The sequence below is a fragment of the Tamandua tetradactyla genome, chromosome 9, assembly GCF_023851605.1.
Source record: "Tamandua tetradactyla isolate mTamTet1 chromosome 9, mTamTet1.pri, whole genome shotgun sequence".
NCBI lineage: Eukaryota > Metazoa > Chordata > Mammalia > Pilosa > Myrmecophagidae > Tamandua > Tamandua tetradactyla.
The window spans coordinates 20,072,682-20,096,924 of record NC_135335.1 but is presented as its reverse complement, the minus strand read 5'-3'; the positions used below and the strand labels follow the sequence as shown (position 1 = coordinate 20,096,924).

The following is a 24,243-nucleotide window of genomic DNA, read 5'->3' as shown; positions in this document are numbered from 1 at the left end:
CTCCAATCATCCCACTTAATGCCCAGCTGAGCCTGGGTGAGAAGGAGGGAAGGGGAGTGTGGGAAGGTACCCCCCACCCAAGGCACAGCCACACACACCAGCCAGTCTCTCACTTCCCTTTTTATTTCCTCTAAGACCTGCAAGAAGCAGCTCCAGGGAGGGAACCTGCCCCCCAAACCCCATCCAGGACACAGGTAGCACCTCAGGCCCCGTTTCTTCTGAGGGCAAGGTTTCATATGCACACAGACACACACGCACACACGCACGCATGCACGCTCCTGGCACCATACAGCTGAGGCCCTAGGGGCAGCCTGTTTACTGCTCCCATGTGCCCCCAGGATGCACCAGGAGGCAGGGCCCCCTGTGATAAAGGCCCAGAGAAAGAGCAGCCTCACACACGGGAGGAAATGAAAAAGGCCCCATCCCTCTAGCACAGGGGCCGTCTTCAGTCAGTGGAGCGTTGCTTTTAGGGATTTTTTTTTAGGGTTTTTTTTTTTCCCATTTGTTTCTTTTTGCAAGTCCCTATAAAAATAGAACTTCTCTTGATATTTATAAATCCACAGCCCCTGGTTCTGTGCATTTGTTACAGGTAGAAAAGCCATTTTGGGGCATTCCCTTTGGTTGCTGAGGCCTCCGAAACCTGTCATCCAGATTCCTTTGTCTCAGAGGTCTCTATGCAGTCACCTCGGGGCTGGTGAGTGCCTTCAGTGGATTTGCCCCACTGGCAGCATACTCCCTCTGGAGCCGGGCTCGGTAGTAGAAGAGGTAGGAAGGTAGCAAGAATCCCAGGAGTGAGAATAGCAGGAGGCTCAGATTCACCTTTCGGGCAAGAAGAGAGAAACAATGAGTCAGGTAGGTACCTGTCTGCCTTCCCCACCCTTGGGGATCCTCCTTAGCCTAACAGGGAGAGGACAGCCACTTTTGCTCCAGGTCCTGGCCAAGAATGGTAAATACTGCCAGTGTTTATTATGTGCCTCTTATGTGCCATTCACTCTTCCACTAGTTTCTCACCGAATGTTCACCAGCCTTATCAAGTTGCCAAAATTAGAACGCTTGAGTCTAGTAAGTGGCAGAGCTAGGATTTGAGCCCCGGCTAAAGCCAGTGTCCAAATCACATGGCAACACGGCTCCTTCTGGGGAGATACAAGGAACAGTCAGCTATGTAGGAATCTGGGCTGGTCAGGTTGCTTCTAAAATATGATTTTCTGGGCTAGGAATCCTCAAGCCTTCGGGATGCTGACCAAAGGAAGCCCGTTCCAGAAGCCTGCTGAAAGGAGCTGGGATGTGCAGGGTGGGGGCAGCCCACTGGGGAGCTCCAGAAAGCATCCTTTGCATGAGTCCTGATCCATTCCACGGGCCGGTTCTGTCTCTACTCGCTGCTGACTTGGGGGTGGCTAGTAATGTCGACTCAGAACGCTGCCTTCTCGGGGCTGGTGTGGCAAAGAGTAAGTGAAAAAAAGGCGGACAGCACGCTTGGTGCATTGTAAGTGCTCAGTAAATGGCAGCTGTTATTTCCTCACATTTCTTGCAGGAACTGGGTCCTCACAAGGCAGATAAACCAACAGCCTCCGGGAGAGAGGTGCTGGTTCCGTATAAGGAAAAGCCTTTCGAAACAATAGCAACGGCTGCCTCGTGCACAAGTGAGCACCCGTTACTAAGTGTATGAGCTACAGGGGCCGGAGGAACCCCCTCCAGGGGTCCTGGAGAGGAGATCCCTGCACTGGGTATAAGCGGATTAGACCACTGGTCCCCTAACACAGGGCCAACAATCAGGAGGTTCATTAAAAGCACAGACCCCTGCGCTGAGGCCGAAAGATGCCACTGCAGTAGGCTGGAGAACCTGTCTGAGGGGTTCTGATGGGGAACCAGCTTAGAGACCTCCTCCCAGCTGAGATGTGAGGGGTGAGGGGTCAGATCATACACAGGCCCCTTGGCTCCTCCTCCTCCTCCCCCGCAAAGCGCTGCCCCCGAGCCTCACCCAGAAGGGCTCTCCTTTCAAAGGTCCCACCATGACTGTGAAGAGTGGCTGCTGGAGCAGGGCAAACACAGCGCTGATGAGGGACTGCAGGCCGGTCAGCGTTCCAAAGTGGTTGGACGGGAACCTGTCGACGAGAGGGGACCCCGAGCCTTAGCGCCCTACCCCTCCTGTATCCTCCTCAAAGTACTGCTCTGTGTTAGGCCATGTTGAGGGTCTCAGTGATGTGCTCTTTGGTTAATGCTCAGGTCCTCTGGCCTCATGACCCCAAGGGCCACCAATGTGGACTGTTTCTGTTCTGTGTGATGACAGTAAGGACATCAACCTCTCTGAGCCTTACCAGCCTCCACTGGTAAGCATTCACCTCACTGGTCGGTCCACTTGACCTTTTAAAAAAATATTTAATGAGCTCCTACTACGTGCCAGGCCCTGTCCTAGGTACTAGAGATCCGGCAATGAGCCAAATGAAGTTTCCTCCCCTGGTGGAAGTGACAATTCCGACAGGGCAAGTGGCAATTGGTCAGTGTGATAAATGATGGTGTGTTAGATGGTGGGGAGTGCTAAGGAGGAAAGATAAGCAGACATGGGGGCTCGGAGTGCTGGGGGGGGGGGGGTTGCAATTTTAGAAAGGATAGCCAGGCAGGGCCTCATGACAAAGGGGGATGGTAGGTGAAGAGCTGAAGGAGCTGAGGGAGTGAGCCTTGCAGATATCTGGAGGAAGAGTGTTCTAGGAGGAGGGGACAACAAACACAAAAGCCTTGAGTTGGGAACAGATTTTGCAGAGGCAGAGGAGCCGCAGAGAGGCCAGTGTGGCCACAGCCGGGGGCTAGAGGGGGAGTGGAAGGAACAGTGGATCCCATAGGGCTTTCGGGCAGCGATAATAAAGCATTTGGCTTTGACTCTGAGTGAGTCGAGAAGCCACAGCAAGCTCTCAATCCGGGAGTGACACGAAAAGACTTATGTTTTAACAGGTGATTGACTCCAGCCCCTGCGTTAAAAATAGATAGAACAGGGCAGTGCAAGGGTGGCTCAGTGGCAGAATTCTCACCTGCCATGTCGGAGACATGGTTCAATAACCGGTGCCTGCCCATGCAAAATAAATAAATAAAATAGATGGAACTGAATACACAACTATGTGATGATATCGTGAGGCACTGATTGTACACCATGTATGGAATGTATGAGGGTGAAGATTTCTCAATAAAAATGTTTTTTAAAATAAAAGACGGAAGGATCTGGGCCGGGGGAAAAAATTGGGTTATGGATATGGGGACGTTAGCCGAACATAAGGAATGCAATGAATGCCACTGGATTGCGCCCTTGAAAGTGGTTCAAAATGGGCAATGTTATGTATATTGTGCATACAGTATCACAATTAAATTTTTTTTAATTCAAAAAAATTTTTAAATCACTCTCTGCCATACACAGAGCAAATTCTAATGCAAAGTGTGGGCTTGCGTTAATATAAAGATAATAATATTGGTTCATTGTCTGCCCTAAAAAATAGTCTATCAAAAAAAAAATGAGTCATTTTAAAAGAAATAATAACAACAGATGGAAGGAGGGCGAGCGCAGAGGTGGACCCAGGTGAGAAAAGTTGGGAGCTGCACTCAGTGGCGGTCACGGGGGTCAGATCTGGGGTCTCTGCAATGCGGAAGCAATGGAACTGCTGACGGAGCGGATGTGAGGTGTGAGGGAGAGGAACCGGGAGGACCAAAAGGGCCTCCCATGTTTGGGCTTGAGCAACTGCAGGGAGTTGTCCTTTGCTGGGATGGCTGCCGGGAGGTTTAAACGAGAGGATGCCGGTAACACAGCTAACACGGGTACTGGCGTGAAAGTGACACCCCTTAAAGGGTAGGGCTTTTGCAATGGCTAGTTAGGGAAATGTCCCGATTCTCCATCAAACACACAGGGAGAGTCACGCAGCAGACCCCGGCCAAGGGAAGCCAGAAGGGAAAGGGAACTGGGGACCGAGTGGCATGAAGTATCGTCACATCACGTGCCCCCATGTCCTCCAGGAGGGGACTTTCTGATGGTGGGAGTCGTCCTGAGATGGCTGCGCTAGAGGGACGGAGCTGCCGTCACTCGGGGAGCTAGGAGAGTGGGCCAGAGAGCCTCTCGGACCCCCACCAACTCCGAGATGTCAGTGGGAGCCAGGGTGGCTGGAGAGAAGACGCCGACACAGGGGCTGGGGTGGCGTGGGGGTGCCTGTTGGCAGGGATGCCTGGAGGCCCTTTCACCCCTGCTCTGGGGTTCCCTGGTCCCAAAGCCTGGGCTGACTCACACTGCAGCATAGAGTCCTCCACAGGCAGAGTGGAAGAAACCTCGAACCACGGTGTGCAGCACGAAGGTCAAAAACTGAAACCAAGCAGAGGGCGGAGAGGTTAAGAGAGGGGATCCAGCAGGAGCAAGGATGGGTGGCACGAGGAGAGAAACGGGGCAGGTGGTCTCACCAAGCCCATGCATCCACTTCTACTCCTACTCTCTGGCCAACCCCATCTGCTAGAAACACTCTCCAGAGAACCCAGAAAACGGGCCGACGTGGAAAACCACGCCTCCTGGAAAGCAGGAGCCAGGTGAGACATCCCACTGGGGGAGTCCTGGGAGGCAAGGCGGTAGGAAGGATGGAAATGGTTGTACCTGGAGGTGTAAGTTGTTAATGAGGCAGGTAATGCCGAAACCCACGAGCAGAAGGTTGGTCAACGTGAAGGCGTTGATAGCGTTGGTGAGCTTCTGGACCTTTCGGTAGCGTGGTCTGGACTTGGTGGCAACCCCATCTCTGAGGAGAACAGGCAATGCATTGGCTGCTGCCTCTCCCTCCCCATGTCTCCCTGTCCCTGCTGATGTGTCTTCAATCTGAAGGTTCTTAGGATCAGCAGAAAAGGCTTTAAAAAATTCTCCAGTTCAGTGATTCTCCAAATTGGTTCCCTCATCCAACCCCCAGCAGCATCACCTGCAAGCTTTCTGGAAAAATTGCAGTTTCTAGGTCTCACTCCAGACCTTAGAATCTCAGGGGTGGGGCCCAGGAACCTGCATTCTGACTCGGGGGTGGGGCCCAGGAACCTGCATTCTGACAGGTACCACAGATGTTTCCCATGCACACTGATGTTTAAAGACCAAGGATGGGAAGGAAGGTGAATGGGATGCTGTCACCCCATCTCTCATCAGAAGTTCCCAGAAGGGGCCTCTGCCCAATAGCCTGGACAAGAGCTGAGGCCACTCTGAGCTGAGAGTGAGCCCAAGAGCCGCCGAGGCCTGCCCAATGGAGAGGTCGGTAGGCTGGGATGAGGGTAGGTTGCCCAGCTGCAGTGGACATAGGGGCTCTGCCGATGGACCCCGGCCACCAGGGGCAAAGGACAGGAGAGGGAAGCTTCTGGATTGTTCCTTAGACACCTCCTCTCCTGGTAGTTTCCCTCTCCCTCCCCTCAGGACAAATGGGACTATTCGGAGTAACACAAACAAGCAAAAGAAGCCAGAAGACCTGGGTTCATGACCCAATCGTGGTAGCCAGCCTCCAAGAGGGCCCTCCAATGTCCCCTACCTCCTGGCAAGCATGCCCTTCTGTGGTCCCCTCCCAGACTCGCTCTGTGCGACCAACAAAATTAGGTGTAAAAGACACTGCAACTTCTGTTTTGCACAGCAGCCCTCTCTCTTTCTCAGGCCTCCCACTCTGGGGGAAGCCAGCTATCATGTGGCCGCCCCCATGGAAAGGCCACGTGGTGAGGAACTGGACTTCCTGCCAACGCCACAGGAGTCAGCCTGGAAGCAGAGTCTCTGCCGTTGACACTTCAGAGGACTACGGCCTCAGCCCACAGCAAACTCACAAGAGACCTTGAACCAGGACCACACGGAGAGGCTGCTCCTGGAATTCCTGACCCTCTGAAACCACACCACATGATATTTATGGCTCTCAGATGCCAGATATTGAGGCAATTTTGTATACAACAGCAGATATCCAATATGTCTTCCTAGCCCTGAGAAGGTTATAGAGTATATTCCCTTTACAAGGGTTCTGGAGCCTGCCCCTGAAAGCTGTGTGGCCTTGGGTAAGCAACTTAACCTTTCTGCATCTCAGTTTTTCTGTACCTCGTCTGTGAAATGGGAAGACTAATGTACCTACCTTGGAGAGCTGCTATAGGGCCTAAATAAGACAATGCAACCTGTCTGGTGCACAATCCTCATTCAATGTTAGCAAGTATTTCTTATTAGCAAGTAACCCATCTCGCCTCTTAGCCTCAGTTGCCTCATCTGTAAAATGGGGAGGTGTACTTGCTCTCCCAGGGCAAAATGAGTTTGCTGCCTGTGAAAGCACATAGACAGTGACAAGCAGCGCCTGCCTATTTGCTGCCACCATCCCTGTCCGGGTCACCTGGCATCTCCAAGGGCAGCGCCCTCCGTGGGGGCGTCCACACAGTCCTTGATCCGCCAGTCCATGATGTAGCCGATGAGGGGGCAGGTGAGAAGGCATAACAGCTGCATGGCCCCAAAGACAGAGGAGTAGAACCCAACTGGGTGGGAGGGAAGGGAAGTGGGGTCAGGAGCTGGCCCAAGGAGGCCAGCAGCCCAACAGGCACTGCTGCCCACTTCCGGCGGAGGAGAGGGTGCACCGAAGTAGTCTTCCTCGGCCCCCAGGTTCTTAGCCCCACTAAAACGCCCAGGGTGGCAAGAGTCCAGGTAGAGAGTCCCTTCCCCCACGGAGTGTGCCAGGGCCCCAGCCTTCAGCACCCCCTACCTGTCTCTGCCGCCCTTTGTCTCAGGTCGTCTGTAACTGTGGGGGGGGGGGGCAGGGGAAGAATTCAGGGTGAGAGCGGCTCAGCTGGGGTGCTCCCCCATGCCATCCCCGAACAGCCTCCAGCAGGCTCTGCAGCGCCTTACCATGCTCCTGGCCACCCATCACCAGGAACTCCAGCATCTTGTTCATGGCTGCCATGTAAAAGATGACCCGCAACTGGGTGACACCCATGGTCAGAAGACTCCACAGGAAAACAGGGGACAAGAGGCTCTTGCGGAAGGGGACAGACTCTGGGGAGACAGCGGGGGTGCCCCCTGAGTGCCGGGCCTTCCATTTCTCCCTACTGCTCCCAGCTCACACAACTGTAACGGGGGCTCTGGCACACTGGCTTTGGACAGGGACAGCTCTCAGGGCTGGTGTCTTCATTTGTAAACCTTCTTCCCTGCTCTACAATGGTCTCAGCAGAGCATCATCCGGTGACCTCTGGATAGGTGCTCACTGTGGCAAGAACTCCAGTACTGTTTATTTCACACTCGCTACATGCTGTGCATCGCACACGTATTATCCCATTTAACTGAACCTCACAGCGACCCTATTTCTACCCCATGTTGCAGATGAGGAAACCGCGGCTGAGAGGTTAAACGGCTGGTTCTAGCTCATCCTGCTGGTGCCTGGGGCAAATGTCCTTAACTACTCTGCCTGATGGGACAACCACCCCTTATGGACAGTTTACAAAGTCCCTGGCTTCATTTGTTCCCATAACCAACTTCCCCGTGAGGTGAGTGCCATCAGCATCATCCAAGGGATGAGGAAACCGAGAGCCCTGTCAAAAGTGACCTACTAAATGGGGGTGCCAAGGGTAGCTCAGTGGTAGAATTCTCGCCGGCCATGCAGGAGACCGGGTTCGATTCCTGGTCCATGCACTTCCCAAAAAGCAAACCACCAAGCCAAACAAACAAACAAAAAGCAAGCAATCAAAAATTCAACAAATGGTGTTGCAATCACAGGTTGCTCACATGGAAAAATAATGAAATGTGACTCCACAATACAGCATACCAAAAAAAAAAAAAAAAAGTGACCTTCTCAAGTCACCTGGCCTGTAAATGGGAGGCCAGAATTCCAAATCAATCTCCTGGTTCCGGTGAATTCATTCCACTAAGGTAGGAACCCGGCAATCCTGGGGTCTGGGGCATCCTGGCCACTCCAGAGGGAGGAAGGGATAGGGTGCAGTTCCTCCTGCGGCCAGCAGGGGCCCCCAGCCAGCCAGGCGTTGGAGCAGCCCCAGCCCAGAGGGCTGGTCGGCGGGGTCAGAGCCTGCAGGGGGTGTCTGAAGGGCTCTGAGCTTTAATTCCCCTGCCTGTAAATGGGGGGGGCGGGGGGAGGGGCAGGCCACCACCTCCCGATGTGGGGGAAGGGGGCGGGGAGGGGTTGTGAGGACCGAGGAGGGGTGCACCGACATCGGCGCTGGCTTGGCATGAGGACTTGTCCTCCCTGTCCCCCGAGGCTGGCACCTCAACCAGACACTCACTCTCGGGAGGGTTTTCCGAGTTGCCACGCACGTCCTGGGATGACATGAAGACTTCAGACCCCTCCTCCAGGCTGGGGGCCTTCTGGCTCAGCCGCTGGCCCACGATGGTCACGTGGGTGTAGAAGCGGTCCCCTGTCACCTTGTGGTCCAGGGCCAGCCCGCTGAACTTGATCTTCTTCCTGCCAGCAGCCAGGCAGAGCGTGTTGGAACCAGGGGTGCCGAGGCCCCCGTCACCCAGCACCCGCAGACCCCCAGGTGGAGCCAGTGTCTTTGGGTGGCGCAGAGCCCAGCCCGGGGAGGCTCAAGCGCAGGTGCCCAGAGAGTGAAGGAACTTTCTTTCCGATGGAGGAGGAGAAGCAATAAGAACCCAGACTCTGGCGTCAGACGGCAGGTTCCAGGCCCCGATTCAACCCCCTTCCCACCGCACTTCAATGGTATCTCAGCCCTTGTTTTCCCCAATAACAGAATCCACATCACAGAGCTGTTTGTGAATGGCATGATGGTTAAGCCTAGTGCCTGGCATACAGTTGGTGCTCAATAAATGTCAGCTATATGGCTGTTACCCCTAGGTGCTTGGCTGTGCAGCATCACCACCCCTCCCGCCACCCTCTGGCAGCTACACTGATTTGGGGTTGGGAAAATCTGGCATTCAGCTCGTCCCACAAAGGATGGGGTGCTTGATTCCTTTGCATTCCCTCCCCTGAGTCCACATGGCATCTGGTGCTGTTTGCTGGGGTCCCTCCTACTCTGACCCCGTTCTCCAAACCCTAAAAGGACACTAGCAATAAAAAAAAAAAAAAGCATGTTATGACCACCTGTTATGTGCCAGGTGGGTTACTTAAAAACACCTGTGGGTGGGGACAGAGGAGAAAGCAGAGCTCAGAGCGTTCAGGTGAGTTGCCAAGCCCAGATCCCAACCCCAGGTCCTCTCTGACTCCAAAGCTGACTGTGTCCACCACGGGCACCCCCCCCCCCCGGCCTCTCCTTCTCCACCAGGGACAGGCCCCTCCTCACCCCAGCTCTCCACCCCCCACCCCCCACCCAGCCACTCACGCGTAATTGACTTCCTCAGGGGCAGGGAAGGCTTCGCTGGGCCAGTTGATAGCACAGTTCAGAAAGATAAGGCAGGCCAGGCCAGACCAGGTAAACATGATGACCACAAAGGTCACACCAGCATCGTAGATCAGCTGTGGGAAGAGGGAGCAGGCCCACACTGGGTAGGGGAGGGCGGCTGCCTGGCCCCCTGGCCCTGCCTCTTCCCGCCTGGGGCACCACTTCTCCTCCATCCAGTATGCCCGACTGACAACACGAAGAGACCACGGCTGGAAGTTAGTGCCTGACCTAGAAGACCCCCCTTCCCCTCTTCCTTTTTTCACCCCAGCCCCCCTTAAAGAGGTGTGAATATGTCCCTGCAAAGCGTTGATGTTGCTGCTCCCAAGCTCAAAAGGTAGTTTGAGATCTCAAATAGTACCTGTAAAGCGTGCACAAATTTTGCCTATGACTCCACAAGCACCCGTGTTTGTTTTCATGCCAACAATACCATTTTGTTATCTTCAAAAGAAAAGCCGCCCAGTTGGACCCGGCATCACCATGTCTTCCTGCCCTTCTAGGTATTCCAGGGGCAAACCCACTCTGAGAGGCCCTACCTCCTCTTTCACAGGTGCAACAACTGAGGGGCGAGGAGCTGGAGCTGGTAAATGCTTTGCCCAAGGCCTCCTGACCCAGGAGAAGTGGGTTGTGCGCTGATTTGGATTCCCAGCCAATGCCAGCCCTTCTGCTGGAGGAAGCCACAGAGAGAACAGCAGGGGCCGGGCGATCCTCTCTCCTGGCCTGACACCTTCGGCCCGGGATGGTTTCTGCCTTCCCCTCCCTGTCAGCTTTGTCCCTCTGCAAGTTCTGTGGGTTCTTTCAAAGGACCATAACCACCGAATGTGTGGAGTAAGCTCTGGCTCCGTTCAAACCCCACTCCCTTAGGTGAAGAGAAGGGAGAACCCACCCTCCTCCAAGCCTGCTGCTACCTAGACAAGTGATGGTCACCTCCGTCCATGCACGCTCTCCAGCTCCTTTGGAGACATGGGACAAGTGTGCTCGAAACTAACAGATTATCTGCCCGAGGTTATGGAGGCTGAGAGGCCCATAACCACCACCCAGCTGAAAAGGCGCTTGATACCATCGATAGTGAGATAAACAGAGGTCCTCAGCTTGCACCAAGCTAGAACTCGGGTCTCCTGGTTCTCAGTCCACCAGGCTGATTTGTCAGAATTGAGCCTGGCACGGGCTGGCTTTGTAGCCTTGGGTCCAGGTAACCTAGTCTTCTCTGGGAGGTGTGGAAGGAGATGTGTGGCCAGAAAGGTAGGTTCAGCCAGACAGCCAAGGGCTTTGAATGCATGCGAAGAGGGTGAAGTTGATTCTGTAGGTGAAGCAGAACCCCTGAGGTTTTTTCAACAGGTACCTGGACCCATCCTCCATCTTAGAAAGTACATTCTAGAAGCTATGCAAATTGCAAATTAGAGAAGGAAAAGATCAGAGGCAGGAAGACCAGCTTGAGAAAGTCTGCACTGGAGAGAGAAGATAAAGGCCAAGACAAGGGACAATGGCAAAGGAGAGGAGGGTTTGCAGAGAAGTCAAACCCAGCAGGACTCTCTCCACCAGGACTCAGTGCTTTTTCATGCAATGGTGGGACCCAGCCTCTTACTGGTATGAGTTGGGTCACCAGGCATAGTAGCCTCCACTCCTCCCAGCCCCACCCAGATCTTGTGTCCAAGCAAAAAGATAACCCAGGTGACCCCACTATTCCCACCCCAAGCAGCTCCATACCTTGATTCCAGGGAATGTGATGGCTGAAGAGGCGTAGGAGCCAATCATGAGGGCTATAAGAGTGGAGCGCAGGTTCCCAAACATATTGGGCAGCTGTGGGAGGAGAGCATCACCATGAGTGCGGGAAGCCTGGGCACCCTAGGGCTGCACCGGAGAAAGCTCAGAAGTATCCAGCCTGGCATGCTTCAAAGTGAGCTCCTGGACCACCAGGTGTTGCAAGGGAACAGAAAAGTCCTGAAGCCAAATAAATGAGGGAAACCCTATGCCAAGCCCTAAGCGGACTGACTTAGCATCTAAAAGACTCCCAGAAGTGCTCTCTCTCTCTCTCAAGAAAAAATCATTAATTTTATGGATTAAAAATAAATAATAGGGGGAACAAACGTTTAAACAAATTGAGTAGACTGAAATACTAGGAATCAATGAAAGGGAGTGGTAAGGGGTATAGAAAAAAATAAGGGGAACAAAAGTTAAAATATGTTGGGTAGATGGAAATACTAGTGGCCAATGAGAGGGAGGGGTAAGGGGTATGGTTTGTATGAGTTTTTTCTTTTTTTCTTTTTATTTCTCTTTCTGGAGTGATGCAAATACTCTAAAAATGCCCAGGCGATCAATACACAACTATGTGATGATATTGCAAGCCAGTGATTGTATACCATGTATGGACTGTGTGTGTGAAGGTTTCTCAATAAAAATGTATTTTTTTAATTATTAATTTTGTTTAACTCTGGGGTTTGTTGTTTATGGAGCCCCTTAATTGGGCGGATACCCCTTAATAACCCCTAGAACAGGTATTCAAGAAACACTGATCTGGTCCAACTTTATTTTACAGATGAGAAAACTGAGGCCCAGAGAGGGAAAACATGTACTGAAGGTCACAGAGTCAGTTAATGGTTTTCTCCTCTTTCTGTCCATGCCCTCCACCCCAGCCACGAAGGCAATGACTGGGGTGACCATGCAACAGAGTGATGTCCCTTAACCACCCCCCCACCCCACCCCCACCCCGTAACTCCAAAGACTCCAGCTCACAGTTTCGGCTGATCGGGGAGAAGTCAGAAATGGCCAGGGAGGTGGGCGTGGGACTCTGGAAGGGGACAGACCAGGTCTCTAGGGGAGGTGGCTCTGACACACAGACCAGCCAGGAACTCCCACCAGTAGAGAATTAACTGATCATATGTTCTGCTCTGCTGACCGCAGCTGTGCCCTCAGGTAGAAGGGAAAGTCATGACGCCCTTCATAGGTAGAACACTCTCTTTGGCCCCACCATCCACCCCAAGTCACCAGATCCCATAGTTGGGAAGGAACTGGTACACCATTCAAAGCCTAAACCGTCTCCACAGAGGGAACACTGTGGCCCAGAAGGGGTTCCTTTATGAATAAGACCTGGGCTTTTCAAAGAAATCCCTGGGAAGAGAGGCGGGTCAACACAGAAAATAAGGAATCGTCTCCACCCCCAGTTCCAAGGGACTTCGAAAGGCGGGGTGGGCCACAGGCTGGCCCGACTCCCGCCGAGGTTTCTCTGGCACCCTGTATCTGCAAGGCAGGCTGCCAAGGACGCCAGGAAAGGGTGCCAGAGCCAGGGCCCGGGCAAGCGGCCGAGTCCCGGGGGAAAGGGGCCACGAGCTCTGTCCCCACTCAGCGCAGCGACAGAGGGCGGTCCGGTCCGGTCCGGCTGGCCCCGAGGTGATCAGGGCTGGGAGCGCGCGGCACGTGGCCGCCACCAGCACCCACTGGCCCCAGCCGGGGACCTCGCGACCTAGCGCAGCGGCCCGGGGGGGCGGGGCCGACCGGCGGGGGGCGGGGCCGGCGCCGGGCCCTGCCATTGGCTGGAGATTACAGGGGGTGGGGGGAGGAGCGGCGCGCCGGCCGCCGGCCGCCGGCCGCGGATCCCTCCGCGGTCCCCGGCAGGGTCCGAGGTCACGCCCAGCCCCGGGAAGGGAAAGGGATTTCTGGGCCCCGAGCCAAGTCGCACAGCATGGAGAAAGGGGCTGCGGGAAGGGGGCGGGGATCCGCGTCCCCGCGTTGTGAAATGTTCCCAGCTGGAATTAAAGGCCGCCGCTGGGGCGAGGTGAAATTCAGCCAAAACCACCCAGTTTGACCGCCAGGCAGCCCTCCGAGCAGATAAACAGCCCCAGGACGGCCCGGCCACGAGCACACACACATTCACAAGCCCCTTAACCCTTACACTCACACTCACACACATGAACACACGAACTCACACACAGATGGAATAGGTCAGGCCACGTGAAAGCGCCGCTTGTATAGGTCAAATACGGTTCAAGGCCGGCAATTTCGTAAGGTTCAAACCCTGCCCTGCCTCACCCTATCCTAAATCACATTTACCCACGCGACAGCATCTCAATCCATTCTCCCATGCCGCTAGCAAACGTGCAGGCACTGTCTCCAGCTGCCGCTGCCCGTTCAAGCCCACACGACCCAGTCTTTAGTTTCTCCCCAGCCCCTAGGACTCCTGACATCATTTATTAGCCGACTGCTTTATGGGGTTGCCTGTTCCCCCAGCCCCAGGATGTAAGCCTTTGTGTGCCTGGTAACCCAGTGCCTAGGACAGAGCTCAGGAGGCTTTCCTAGGCTCCGTGCACGCCCACTCTCTGGCACACACAGTCTCATCCGTGGCCTCCCACACTCACCCTCAGTTGCCATCAGCTCGATTTCACACTAGCGCACTTGACCTTGGCCCTCTGGGCCCCTCCCCCACTCTCACCCTCGCTCAGCCCTCCCCCCACCACCGGCTTCCCGGGTGCCCTGCTCCGCCAGACCGGACATGTCATACTCACGGTGAGTGACGTGAACGTTAGGCAGATGCCACCGAAGCCGTTCAGGCACAGCGCCAGGAATATCAACGGAGACAGAACTGGGAAAGGGGACAGGGGCAGGTGAGGGCGGCTGGGAGGCCGAGGGAAGGAACCTGGGTAAACGTCCACTTTTATCCCACCCGTCCTTTCCCTGTGTGTGTGGGGGGGGGACACAAAGAGGCCAGACATCTCACCTCTGGTGTCCCGAGAGGCCAGGGCCATGAGGGTACAGGAGGCGGCAAAGCAGGCGCTGTAGAGACAGGAGGGAGGGGGAGGGGTGACCGGTGAATGCGCTGAGCCTCCCTTCCTGCAGCACCTGTTTCCCGGGCCCTGCCCCCATCCCGCCCCAGGTTCCCCCAGCCGAGCCGATCTCACCTGCCTACCAGCCTCACGGGCCGGGGACCAAAGCGGTCCATAAGGATCCCCAGGGGCAGGGTGGTGGCACTGAGCACGAAGGAGCCGATTGTGAAGCCCAGGTTGAGCATCTTCTCTTGCTGGTCACAGCTTAACCACCGGGGCTGGGTGGCGTTGGTGGTGTTTTCAGCTGAGGAGGGGGAAGGAGGGATGCTCAGCACGTGGCAGCAGGAGCAGCTGGGCTAAGGTAGAGCAGCTGGGTAGAGCAGCTGGGTTAGAGGATCAGCGGTCCTGAGGTCACAGGTCTCGGATTAATAAAGGCTGGGTTGACTCTGGGAGTGGCTGGGAGTCATGCCTACTCTGGATTGGAGGAGGGAGCTCCATAAAAGGCAGCAGTTAATACCTGACCCTAAGAGAGTCACTCACCCAATCGGTGGCTTCAGCTAGCTCAAATGTGATCATGGACATGAAAATACCAAGTTGTAACATTCATTCAACAGCAACAGGAAACATCCCCGAATCCGAGGGCAAAGTCGTGAGTGGTGCTCTACTTGATTCAGCAAGAATTCACTTAAAACTTGGAAGAAGCTTCCCCGATAAATGACAGTCTGATGATAATAATAGCTAATATATATTGAGTCACTGACAACAGCCCCAGGAGACAACTAATAAAGTATCCCCATTCTGGAGAAATGCAACTTCCCCAAATTGAATTCTTGATATTCTTACAAGCAGTGTGGACAACAGTCTTGGGGTTTGTTCATATGTAACTTAACCCCACAAAGGATAGGTCAAGTCTACTTAAAATTTAGGCCTAAGAGTCACCCCCAAGAGAGCCTCTTTTGTTGCTCAGATGTGGCCTCTCTCTCCAGCCAACACAACGAGCAGTCTCACCACTCTACCCCTCTCTATGTGGGACATGACTCCCAGGGGTGTGGACCTTCCTGGCAACGTGGGACAGAGATCTTGGAATGAGCTGAGACTCAGCATCAAAGGATTGAGAAAAACCCTAGGATGAGCTGAGACTAAGCATCAAGGGATTGAGAAAACCTTCTTGACCAAAAGGGGGAAGAGTGAAAGAGACAAAGTGTCAATGGCTGAGAGATTCCAAACAGAGTCCGGAGTTTGTCCTGGAGGTTATTCGTATGCATTAAGTAGATATCATCTTGTTATTCAAGACGTAATGGAGAGGCTGGAGGCAACTGCCTGAAAATGTAGAGCTGTGTTCCAGTAGCCATGTTTCTTGAGGATGATTGAATACAGCTGTCACAGTGTGACTGTGTGATTGTGAAAACCTTGCGTCTGATGCTCCTTTTATCTACCTTGTCAAGAAACGAGTAGAACATATGGAATAAAAATAAATAATAGGGGGGAACAAATTTTGAAATAAATTTAGTCTGAAATGCTAGTGATAAATGAAACTGAGGGGTAAGGGGTATGGTATGTATAATCTTTTTGTTTTCTCTGTTATCGTCTTATTTCTTTTTCTGTTGTCTTTTTATTTCTTTTTCCGAATTGATGCAAATGTTCTAAGAAATGATGAATATGCAACTATGTGATGATATTGAGAATTACTGAATATATATGTAGAACAGAATTATATGTTAATGTTTTTGTTTGTTCTTAATTTTTTTTAATTAATAAAAAAATTTTTTTTACGTATCCCCATTCTCCAGATGAGGAAACTGAGGCACAGAATGAACGGGACCAAGGCATCGCCCTCCAGAACCCTTTAGATGTTCACCTGGAAGACTTATCCTTAATGTAAACTGCGGTCCAGGGATTGCAACAAGTTAACAAGAAAGACTAGCCGTAGGGGAAGGAAGGTGATTTCACTTTATAGGATGCTCAGTGAATCAGGACACAGCTGCCCCTTCCCCACCCCGCAACTAATCTGTTACTAGACACCATCACCAAAAGCAAATTCAGGCTGCACCTGAAAAGCAGACAGACCAGGGTGTGAATTCCCACCACCATCCTCACTAGCTGTGCAACTCTGGACAAATAAATTCCTCTCTTTGAACCCCAGCTCTTTATCTGCCTAAGGGAGCAGAGAATGCCAAAAGTGCGGCCTCCTTAGGAAGATTCAATGGGAGAAAGCGAGCAAAGGGCTTGGCACAGGTCCTGGCCCAGGGGAAGTGCACCTGAAACAGCTAAGGAAGGGATAAATGATGGCCCTTTTGGAGGGTCACGATGTAGTAAGCCCCTTACTCTAGGTGCTGGGGATGCCACAGTGAATGAGACAGTAGGCTCTAGGCAAAGAAAGGAAACAAATGGACACTGATCTCAAGAGAGATAGGTGCTTTGAAGAGGACAAAATAGGGGCATGTGGCAGCGCCTGGATGCTCAGGGGGTCTCTGTACTCTAAGGCTTAAATAATGACAATGACCCGATTTCAAATATTCAAAGGGCATGCCGCAGCAGAAGGGTAAGCCAATCCATGTATTAATAGAAGGAAGAAAACAAGGAAGAACTTTTGGATAAGGAGGGCTGGCCAACCCTGGAAGAGGCGGTCTTGGGCAATGGGGAGTCTCCCTTCGGTGCCAACTGCTGGGGGGCTGGAGAGAATGTTCCAGGCACTCTGGAGGAAGCAGCTAGAGGTTTGGACCACACAGCCTGGGGCTTTCAGGCCAGCCCTGTATTTTAGCTATCTTTATGATCACCTCCTCTTTTCTCCACCAGGTTCACCTGCATTTGTTTATACATTCCGCAGGCACTTTGTCCTATGTGCCAGGCACTGTGCTGGGACCGTGGCAAAGCATTGAAAGATGCAAAGGTACTTTAGATCAGAGGCTGCAAATGGGTGACTGGCATTGACCCCTACATGTTTTACTTGGCTGGCAGTGATCACCCTTGATAGTGTTATAAATTTTCATTGGATGCCAATCTAAAATCAGGAGCTATCACATAAAAATCCAGATTTCTGGCTTCTCCCTAGAAGGTCAGAAGATCTGGCCATTACTGGAGCCGAGTGGGGGCCATCCCCCTTTGCCAGGGCTTGCCTTTTCAAGATGACTCAGGTCCTTGCTTCTCTGACACCTGTCCTGCTATGCCCAATCATTATTGCCTGCCTTGCCCTCTTCAACAGCCCCCGAATCAGACACTGGTCCTGCTCCTAAGTCTTTCCCAATCAAGTGACAATTTCTCTCAAAAATAATCCCACTAGCTGTCAATTAATGAACACCTACTTTGTGCTGGGCTTTTCCATATAGTCTCGTTTAATTCTCACAACCTAAAAAGTAAGTCTAATGAACCCCATTTCATAGATGACAAGGCACCAAGAAGCAAAGCAACTCAGTCACACAGCTTCTTACAGACAGGCTCAGATTCAAACTCAAGATAGTCTCCAAAACTCATGCTCTTCTCATTGCACCAAGGGCCCCTGTGCTTTGAACAAGCCAGTTTAGTAAGCCTCCCAAGTAATCCCTGGTGCTGGCAAGGAAATGAGAATGAGCCCAATGGACTGCTAATAGCTCAAGGACAATGAATACATTAGTTTATCTGGTTTATCGATCAGCCTCCTGTGAATGTACCTATATGAGCTAGTTCCTGAGGCTGGACCATTCCAGAGCAGTTGGCTAAAGCCAGACTTCCAAATCAGCCAAGAAGGAGCCAGGCCAAGATACAAAGGCCTCTTGGACCTCTACCCACGAAATCCAATGTTCCCATTTTATAGATGAGTGAAGTGAGGCATGGGATTGGACAGAGAGGATTTATACAGTAAGTTAGTGATAGAGTTGGGCTGAGAAGCCAGGGAAAACAAGGTTTCCCAGAGTGTGCTAAATATACCACATGGGGCAGTCAAGCTGTTGGAAGTCAGGGACAGCTACACTCTTCCCACGAGGCCTAGCAGAGGATTCTGAAGCCTGATCTGTCATTGACTTTCCACTCTGCTCCTTGTTTATTAGCTGTGCGACCTTGGGCAAGTTGCTCAGGAGCTCTGAACTTCAGTTTACTCTTCTGTAAAATGGGATCGATATTAGTGCATCACAGATTTGTTGCAAGGACTTAAGGTGCAACCAGCAAATAATAAATACTTAATATACTTTGGCTGTTGTTTTATTATTTTTGACACTTGTGCTGGATACACGGTAGTGTGTAATGAATTGAATTGCCCCTTCCTCAATTCTGAGCAGCAGCACCCCTTTTAGTTGTGAAATCCCCTTTGGGTGGGCCAATCACCCACCCCAGAATGTACCCTCAAGAAAGAGGGCAGTGGGTGGGCTACAGTGGCTCAGCAGGCAGAGTTCTTGCCTGCCACGCCAAAGACCCGGGTTCAATTCCTGGTGCCTGCCCATGCCAAAAAGAAAGAAAAAAAGAAAGAAGGCAGAAAGCACTGAGAAGATAGAAGGTATGGCTAGCGAACCTGAAAGCTTCAATAATGAGCTCCCACGTTTGTTGAATCCTTTAAACATTTTTAAATGGCCTCGTTTGATCCTGACATCACTGCTCTACAGCAAGCAGGATAAGAATTGTCCACCCCATTTTAAAGCCATGAAACCGGAGATCCAGAGAGGATTAGTGAATTGCCTAAGGTCACACAGCAAATGATGGCATAGCTGAGTACAGAATATAATAACATCTATTTTTAGTCTGAAATTTTGTAGGCTTGCTCTCATTTCATTTTATAACCCATGAGATAAAGATTATCAGTCCGATTGTACAGATGAGATAACTGAGATATTGAAAAAAGTAACTAACTGGCTCACATCTGTCAACAAGCACATAGTAGAGCTGACGTATTGCCTGACTCTTCGTACACATTATGTGGACCCAAATTCCTGGTCTGATCCTGTTTTCTTGGATCACCATAGAGGGATGCTGAAACCCAGAATGAAGGGGGCCCCCAAAAGTGGAAGGTAGGTGCTTTTTTTTTTCTTTTTTAACATGGGCAGGCACCGGGAATTGAACCTGGGTCCTCTGGCATGGCAGGCAAGCATTCTTGCCTGCTGAGCCACTGTGGCCCACCCAAGTAGGTGCTTTTGATTGGGCAGCATGGCTGAGGCAGGACAGGGAAGCATCCTCCATCAGCCTGACAGTCACAAGGACTGAGTCCCATGGATGGAAAAGGGGTGGGGAGAAGAGAGGCATGTCATACCCTGCTTTCCAAGAGTGGACAGATACATTCTGAGAAAAGGAGAGTGGTTCACTTTGGTCATCTCTATGACCTCAGTTCATTTAGACCCACATCAGGCACACTTCTAGGCAAGTCAAAACACTAGTTGGAGGGCAGGCCACGGTGGCTCAGCGGCAGAGTTCTCACCTGCCATGCCGGAGACCCGGGTTCGATTCCCAGTGCCTGCCCGTGTTTAAAAAAAAAAACACTACTTGGAGATCTCACACCATCTAAAAACATTAACTCAAAATGGATAAAAGATCTAAATGTAAAAGCTAAAACCATAAAGCTCTTAGAAGAAAATATAGGCATAAATCTCCATTAGGTGATGGTTTCTTAGGTATGAGATCAAAAGCACAAGTGACCAAGAAAAAAAATGAATTGGGACTTCTTCAAAACTTACAACTTTTGTGATTCAAAGGACACCACGAAGAAAGTGAAAAAGATAACCCAGAGAATGGGAAAAAAAATTCACAAACCATATATCTGATAAGGGTCTCTGACTCTAAACATATATCAAGAACTCTTACAATGCAATACTCAAAAGACAAATAATCTAGTTTTTAAATGAGCAAAAGATAGGAATAGACATTTCTCCAAAGAAGATAAGCAAATGGCCAAAAAGTACATGAAAAGAGGCTTGACATCATTAGCCATGAGGGAAATGGAAATCAAAACCATATTGAGATACCATTTGACATCCACTAGAGGGACTATAATAAAAAAAAGAAAGACAATAACAAGTGCTGGCTGGCAAGAATGTGGGAAAATGGAACCTTCATACTCCACTGGTGGGAATGTAAATGGTGCAGCTACTTTGGGAAATTGTCTGGCAGTTCCACAAAATGTCAAGCAAGGAGTCACCATTATGACCCAGCAATTCCACTCCTAGAAACATACCTAAGAGAAATGAAAACGTATGTCCACACAAATACTTGTACATGAATAGTCATAGCAGCATTTTCCACAATAGCCACAAAGTGGAAACAACCCAAATGTCTTTCAACTGATGAATAATAAATAAAATATAGCATATCCATAAAATAGGCTATTGTTCAGCAAAAAAAAATAATAAAGAAATAAAGCACTGATAAATGCCATAATGTGGATGGACCCTGAAAACATTCTTCTAAGTGAAAGAGGCCAGGGACAATAGATTATATTAATATGATTCCATTTATATGAAATGTCCAGAATAGGCAAATCTATGGTGACAGAAAGATTGTTGCCTAGTGCTTAGGAGTCAGTGAGAGGTGGGGGGCAAATGGCAAATACCTGCTATATGGATACAGAGTTTCTTTATGAAATAAAGAAAATGTTCTAAAATTGACTTGGTGATGGTTGCACAACTCTTAATACAGTAAAAACCCCAAATTATATGAATTATATGGCATATAAATCATTTTATTGAAGTGTGTGCATCTACACATATATATTTATATGTAAAAGCACAGGTGGACTGATGGACCCTCAAAAGGGAGACAGGACTTCTTTTGGGAGTGAGGGAAATATTCTAAATCTTAACTGTGTTGGTGGTTACTGAGGCGAATAAGTTTCTGGAACCTCATCAAAAAGTATGTAAATTCATTCTCAGAAAAGCTCATTTTAAAAATGAACACCCAGGTGGAGAGGGCAGGAAGAAGCTACCCAGTGACAACTGGCAAAAAGCATTAACCCACTAGGGGACAGGTGGTAGGGCCACTCCAGTGTCCAGGACAAAAAACTCAAGGGGACCTGGGCTCTCACTTCCACTTGCCTGCGGGTTCCCCTGTGCGTGCCCCTGCAGCCCTCCATTTGGTTCTCTCAGCCACCCTAAAGGCCTATCATTCCACCCCAGACCAGCCACTCGCAACCCAACCTGCCTCCCCAGGCCAGCTGCCAACTCTAATTTCCACCTCCCCCAGCACCCAGCACCCTGTAATTAGGGCCAGGAGGTTTGGGCAGCTTGCCATCCCTCTGGGCCACCTGCTGCTTCCTTCTAGATAAGCCTAGAAGGGGGTAAAGATGCCCCCGCGTTGGTCTGCTCCACCCCCCACCACTGCATTAGCATTCTTCAATGGCCAAGACAGATACCCAGAGCCAGTTGAGTTGAGGAGATGAATTTATGAAATATTTTTGACTCTCACAATACCCCTGTGGAATAGATATTGTTAATCCTATTTCCATTTTGCAAATGAGGAAACAAAGTCAATGTTTAAGGGACTTGCCAAAGTCACTCAGCTAGTACAAGTGGTGGAAGCTGTGATTCCAAAATTTTTCCTACAACCTGGAAGTCAGGAAAAAGAGATAGGGAAACAGAGGAAGGGCAAAACTTTATATCCATCCATCTCCTTAGGCTGAGCTTGTCAGCACAGCTCTCCCCTTCCCCGAAAAGGCAGATACCCATCAGAACACAGGAGCCTTCAGTTCCAGACATCAGGCGGGGAAACTCCCTGCCCCCAGGTACCTGCAACCAGCAAGGGTGGTTCAGCCTTCATAGAAGTGTTAGAATTCTCACTCCTTCCTCCTGGGCAACTTAGAGAAAGCCGAAGTGGTTTAAATGGAAAATAAGGACCCTCCATATGCCAGGCCTAGAACAAATGAGGTTACTAACTTTGTGCAAATAGATCTTTTGAAGAACTGGGGGCTTACAGGTCCAGAAAAGGGAAGAGAGCAGGGTGTTTACATTCAGACTCCACTTTGCAAGCCCTTACAATAGCCCTATTAAGAAATCCCTCTCCTGGCCTTTTATAGAGCACTTCCCCCTCCAGGAGTCTCCATCTGTGCCAGCCAAGAGACATAGAACTAATGATTGGCCCTAGATTCTGGGTGCCAAGCACCGTGCTTGGCATCCAGTGACAACAGGATAAGATGGACGAGATAGAGTGGGCAGAATGCCACCCATTATGCAGACGAAGTTTGAGAAAGTCCAGAAGTGAGGTTTTTCTTCCACTCAGCCACCTGTCCTTTTCCGGCTTGCTGCCTTCCCCCTCTGCAGTCCCGCCCGCCCGGCCCTTTTTCGGGCATACCTGAGCACACGCTGGAATAGAAGCCCTCACTCTTGAGCATGATGAGCAGGGAGCCCCAACCCAGAAGCACGGCAGAGAAGAAGAGGTTCTCCAGCACCGCGGTGCAGGCCATCCACCAGCGCCGCCGGTACGCCTGCTGCAGCGTGGGGGCCATGCTTGCCACAAGCCTGCACAAGAAGAGGGCGCTGAGCGAAGGGCTCCCCAGCAGCCCCTGGGAGGGGTTCTGCATCATAGTGGCACCTGAGACCCCTCCAGCTGGCCCATGAGGAGGCCTTCATGGAGCTCTGGGCGCTCCAGCGGGTGCCGCCGAGCTGGCTCCGGGTGCACTGGCAATGCCAGGGGCGCACGCGGCGCTGGGCTCCGGCGGGGCCACTATCAAAAACAAGGAAAGTCCTGTCTGCTCGCAACGGCTTCCTGGCGCGCTGCCAGGCTCTCCCACCCTGACCAGGGCGCCCAGAGCCGGGTTCTCGGGGGTCCAGAGCCGCACTTTCCCAAATCTCCAAAGGTCAGCAGGGGGCAAAGCGCGCTCGGAGGCTACAGCTGGCCCGCGTCCGGTCTCCCACGCCACAGAGGACCCCCAGAAACTGGGAGCAGAGGGAAGGGGAAGTCAGAGACTGGTCTAAGATGCTCTCCTCCCACCCCACCCCCCAGCCCCCGCCACTCTTCCTGTTGCCCCTCTTAAGATCACTCCTCCCCTCTGGAGGCTGGAGAGAGCAAGCCCTCCCCCCATCTCTCACCAGGCGACCCATGTCCCTAAAGTTTCTCGGGCCAAGCCAACAGCTGCCACGTGGACGGAGACCCAGGGCGGGCCTTCTGCTGCCCCCGCCGCCCCCCGCCTCCCCTCACTCACTCCGCGGGGGGCCGGGCACCTCGCTGCGCTGCTCCGCGTGCGCCCGCCCCCTCCGACCCAGGGAGGGGGCTCGGGCTCCTGCAGGAAGTCCGGCGGCCGCTGACTTTATAAGGGCAGCGGCGGCGGATGGGCTGGCGGACGGGCTGGCGGGCTGGCGGGCGGGCGGGTGTGTTTACCAGAGGGAGGGAAAGAGCCCGAGCTCCCCCCGCCGCGGCCGCCACCGCGGGGAGGGGTTGGGACGCGAGCGGCACGGGGCGGGGAGTGGGGAGGGGACCGGTGCTGGCCGGGAGCCGCAGGGGGGTTGAGATCGAAGGAGGCGGAGAGGAGAGGGACAGGGAAGGGCATGCGACCCAGGCCGTGAGGGAGGGGAGAAAAACACGAGTCACTTCCCTCAGGGAGCCTCAGTGCCCTCATCTGTGAAATGGGGCTCTGGATTAGGGCACTCCCCGAGATCCGTTCCAATTCCCATAAGAGCGTTGCTCTAAGAAGAGGAAATGAAGAAAGCGGGGCGCGAGAGGAAGAGGAGACTCGGAAGGGCCAGGGTGAAGGGGACAGAGGGGCGCGCTAAAAGGGGTGGCGCGCTTGGAGCGACGCGACAACGTGCCGCGGGACCCACGAGCTCAGGTAACGGGCTTTTCTGGGGGTGCCTGCGAGCGTCGGTAGGACCCCGCCCAGTGGCTGTCGGAGGACGCGCAGCCGGGGACCCCTACCCGCCACCCGCAACTCACCTCCTGTCTCGGGTAACCGCGCCTGCAGCCGCCGCTGGCTCCTCGGGGAGCGCAGCGCCTTCGCCGCGCGTCCGCACTCTCGGTGTCCCGAGTCCCAGGGCCCAGCCCTGAACCGCACCGGCTCCAGGGGCTGCTCCGTGTGCTGTGTCCGCGCGGCCTCGGAGCTTCAGTCGCACCGGCCGGCGTTCTCACCTCGTCTGCTCCCTCGGCAAAAGTTGGGGAGCTGGGAACCGGTCCCGCGCCACTGATCCGCGAAGCCGGGCATGAACCAAGTGGATCCACGGAGTTGATACTTGCATTTACACAAGTCCGGGGCTGCGCCCCG

At 52.5% G+C, this 24,243-nt stretch overlaps 1 protein-coding gene across 4 annotated transcripts; it reads right to left on the bottom strand.

Annotated features, from left to right (window-relative positions):
• Positions 1-107: 107 nt before the first annotated feature.
• Positions 108-24,026, bottom strand: SLC43A1 (solute carrier family 43 member 1). 4 transcript variants are annotated; one of them, XM_077116226.1, is made up of 15 exons: positions 23,919-24,026; positions 22,341-22,507; positions 14,238-14,406; positions 14,057-14,112; positions 13,845-13,921; positions 11,053-11,145; positions 9,289-9,422; positions 8,236-8,414; positions 6,851-6,997; positions 6,708-6,743; positions 6,345-6,483; positions 4,616-4,754; positions 4,260-4,333; positions 1,979-2,102; positions 108-819 (listed from the first exon to the last, which is right to left on the bottom strand). In XM_077116226.1, exons 2-15 carry the CDS (start codon positions 22,492-22,494, stop codon positions 673-675), a joined length of 1,668 nt encoding a protein of 555 aa, XP_076972341.1. In that variant the 5' UTR covers positions 22,495-22,507; positions 23,919-24,026; the 3' UTR covers positions 108-672. The 4 variants fall into 4 exon arrangements, with proteins under 4 accessions (XP_076972341.1, XP_076972342.1, XP_076972338.1 ...); XM_077116227.1 differs by lacking the exon at positions 23,919-24,026 and adding an exon at positions 23,191-23,349; XM_077116223.1 differs by lacking the exon at positions 23,919-24,026 and adding an exon at positions 23,078-23,176.
• Between the last annotated feature and the right edge of the window lie 217 nt (positions 24,027-24,243).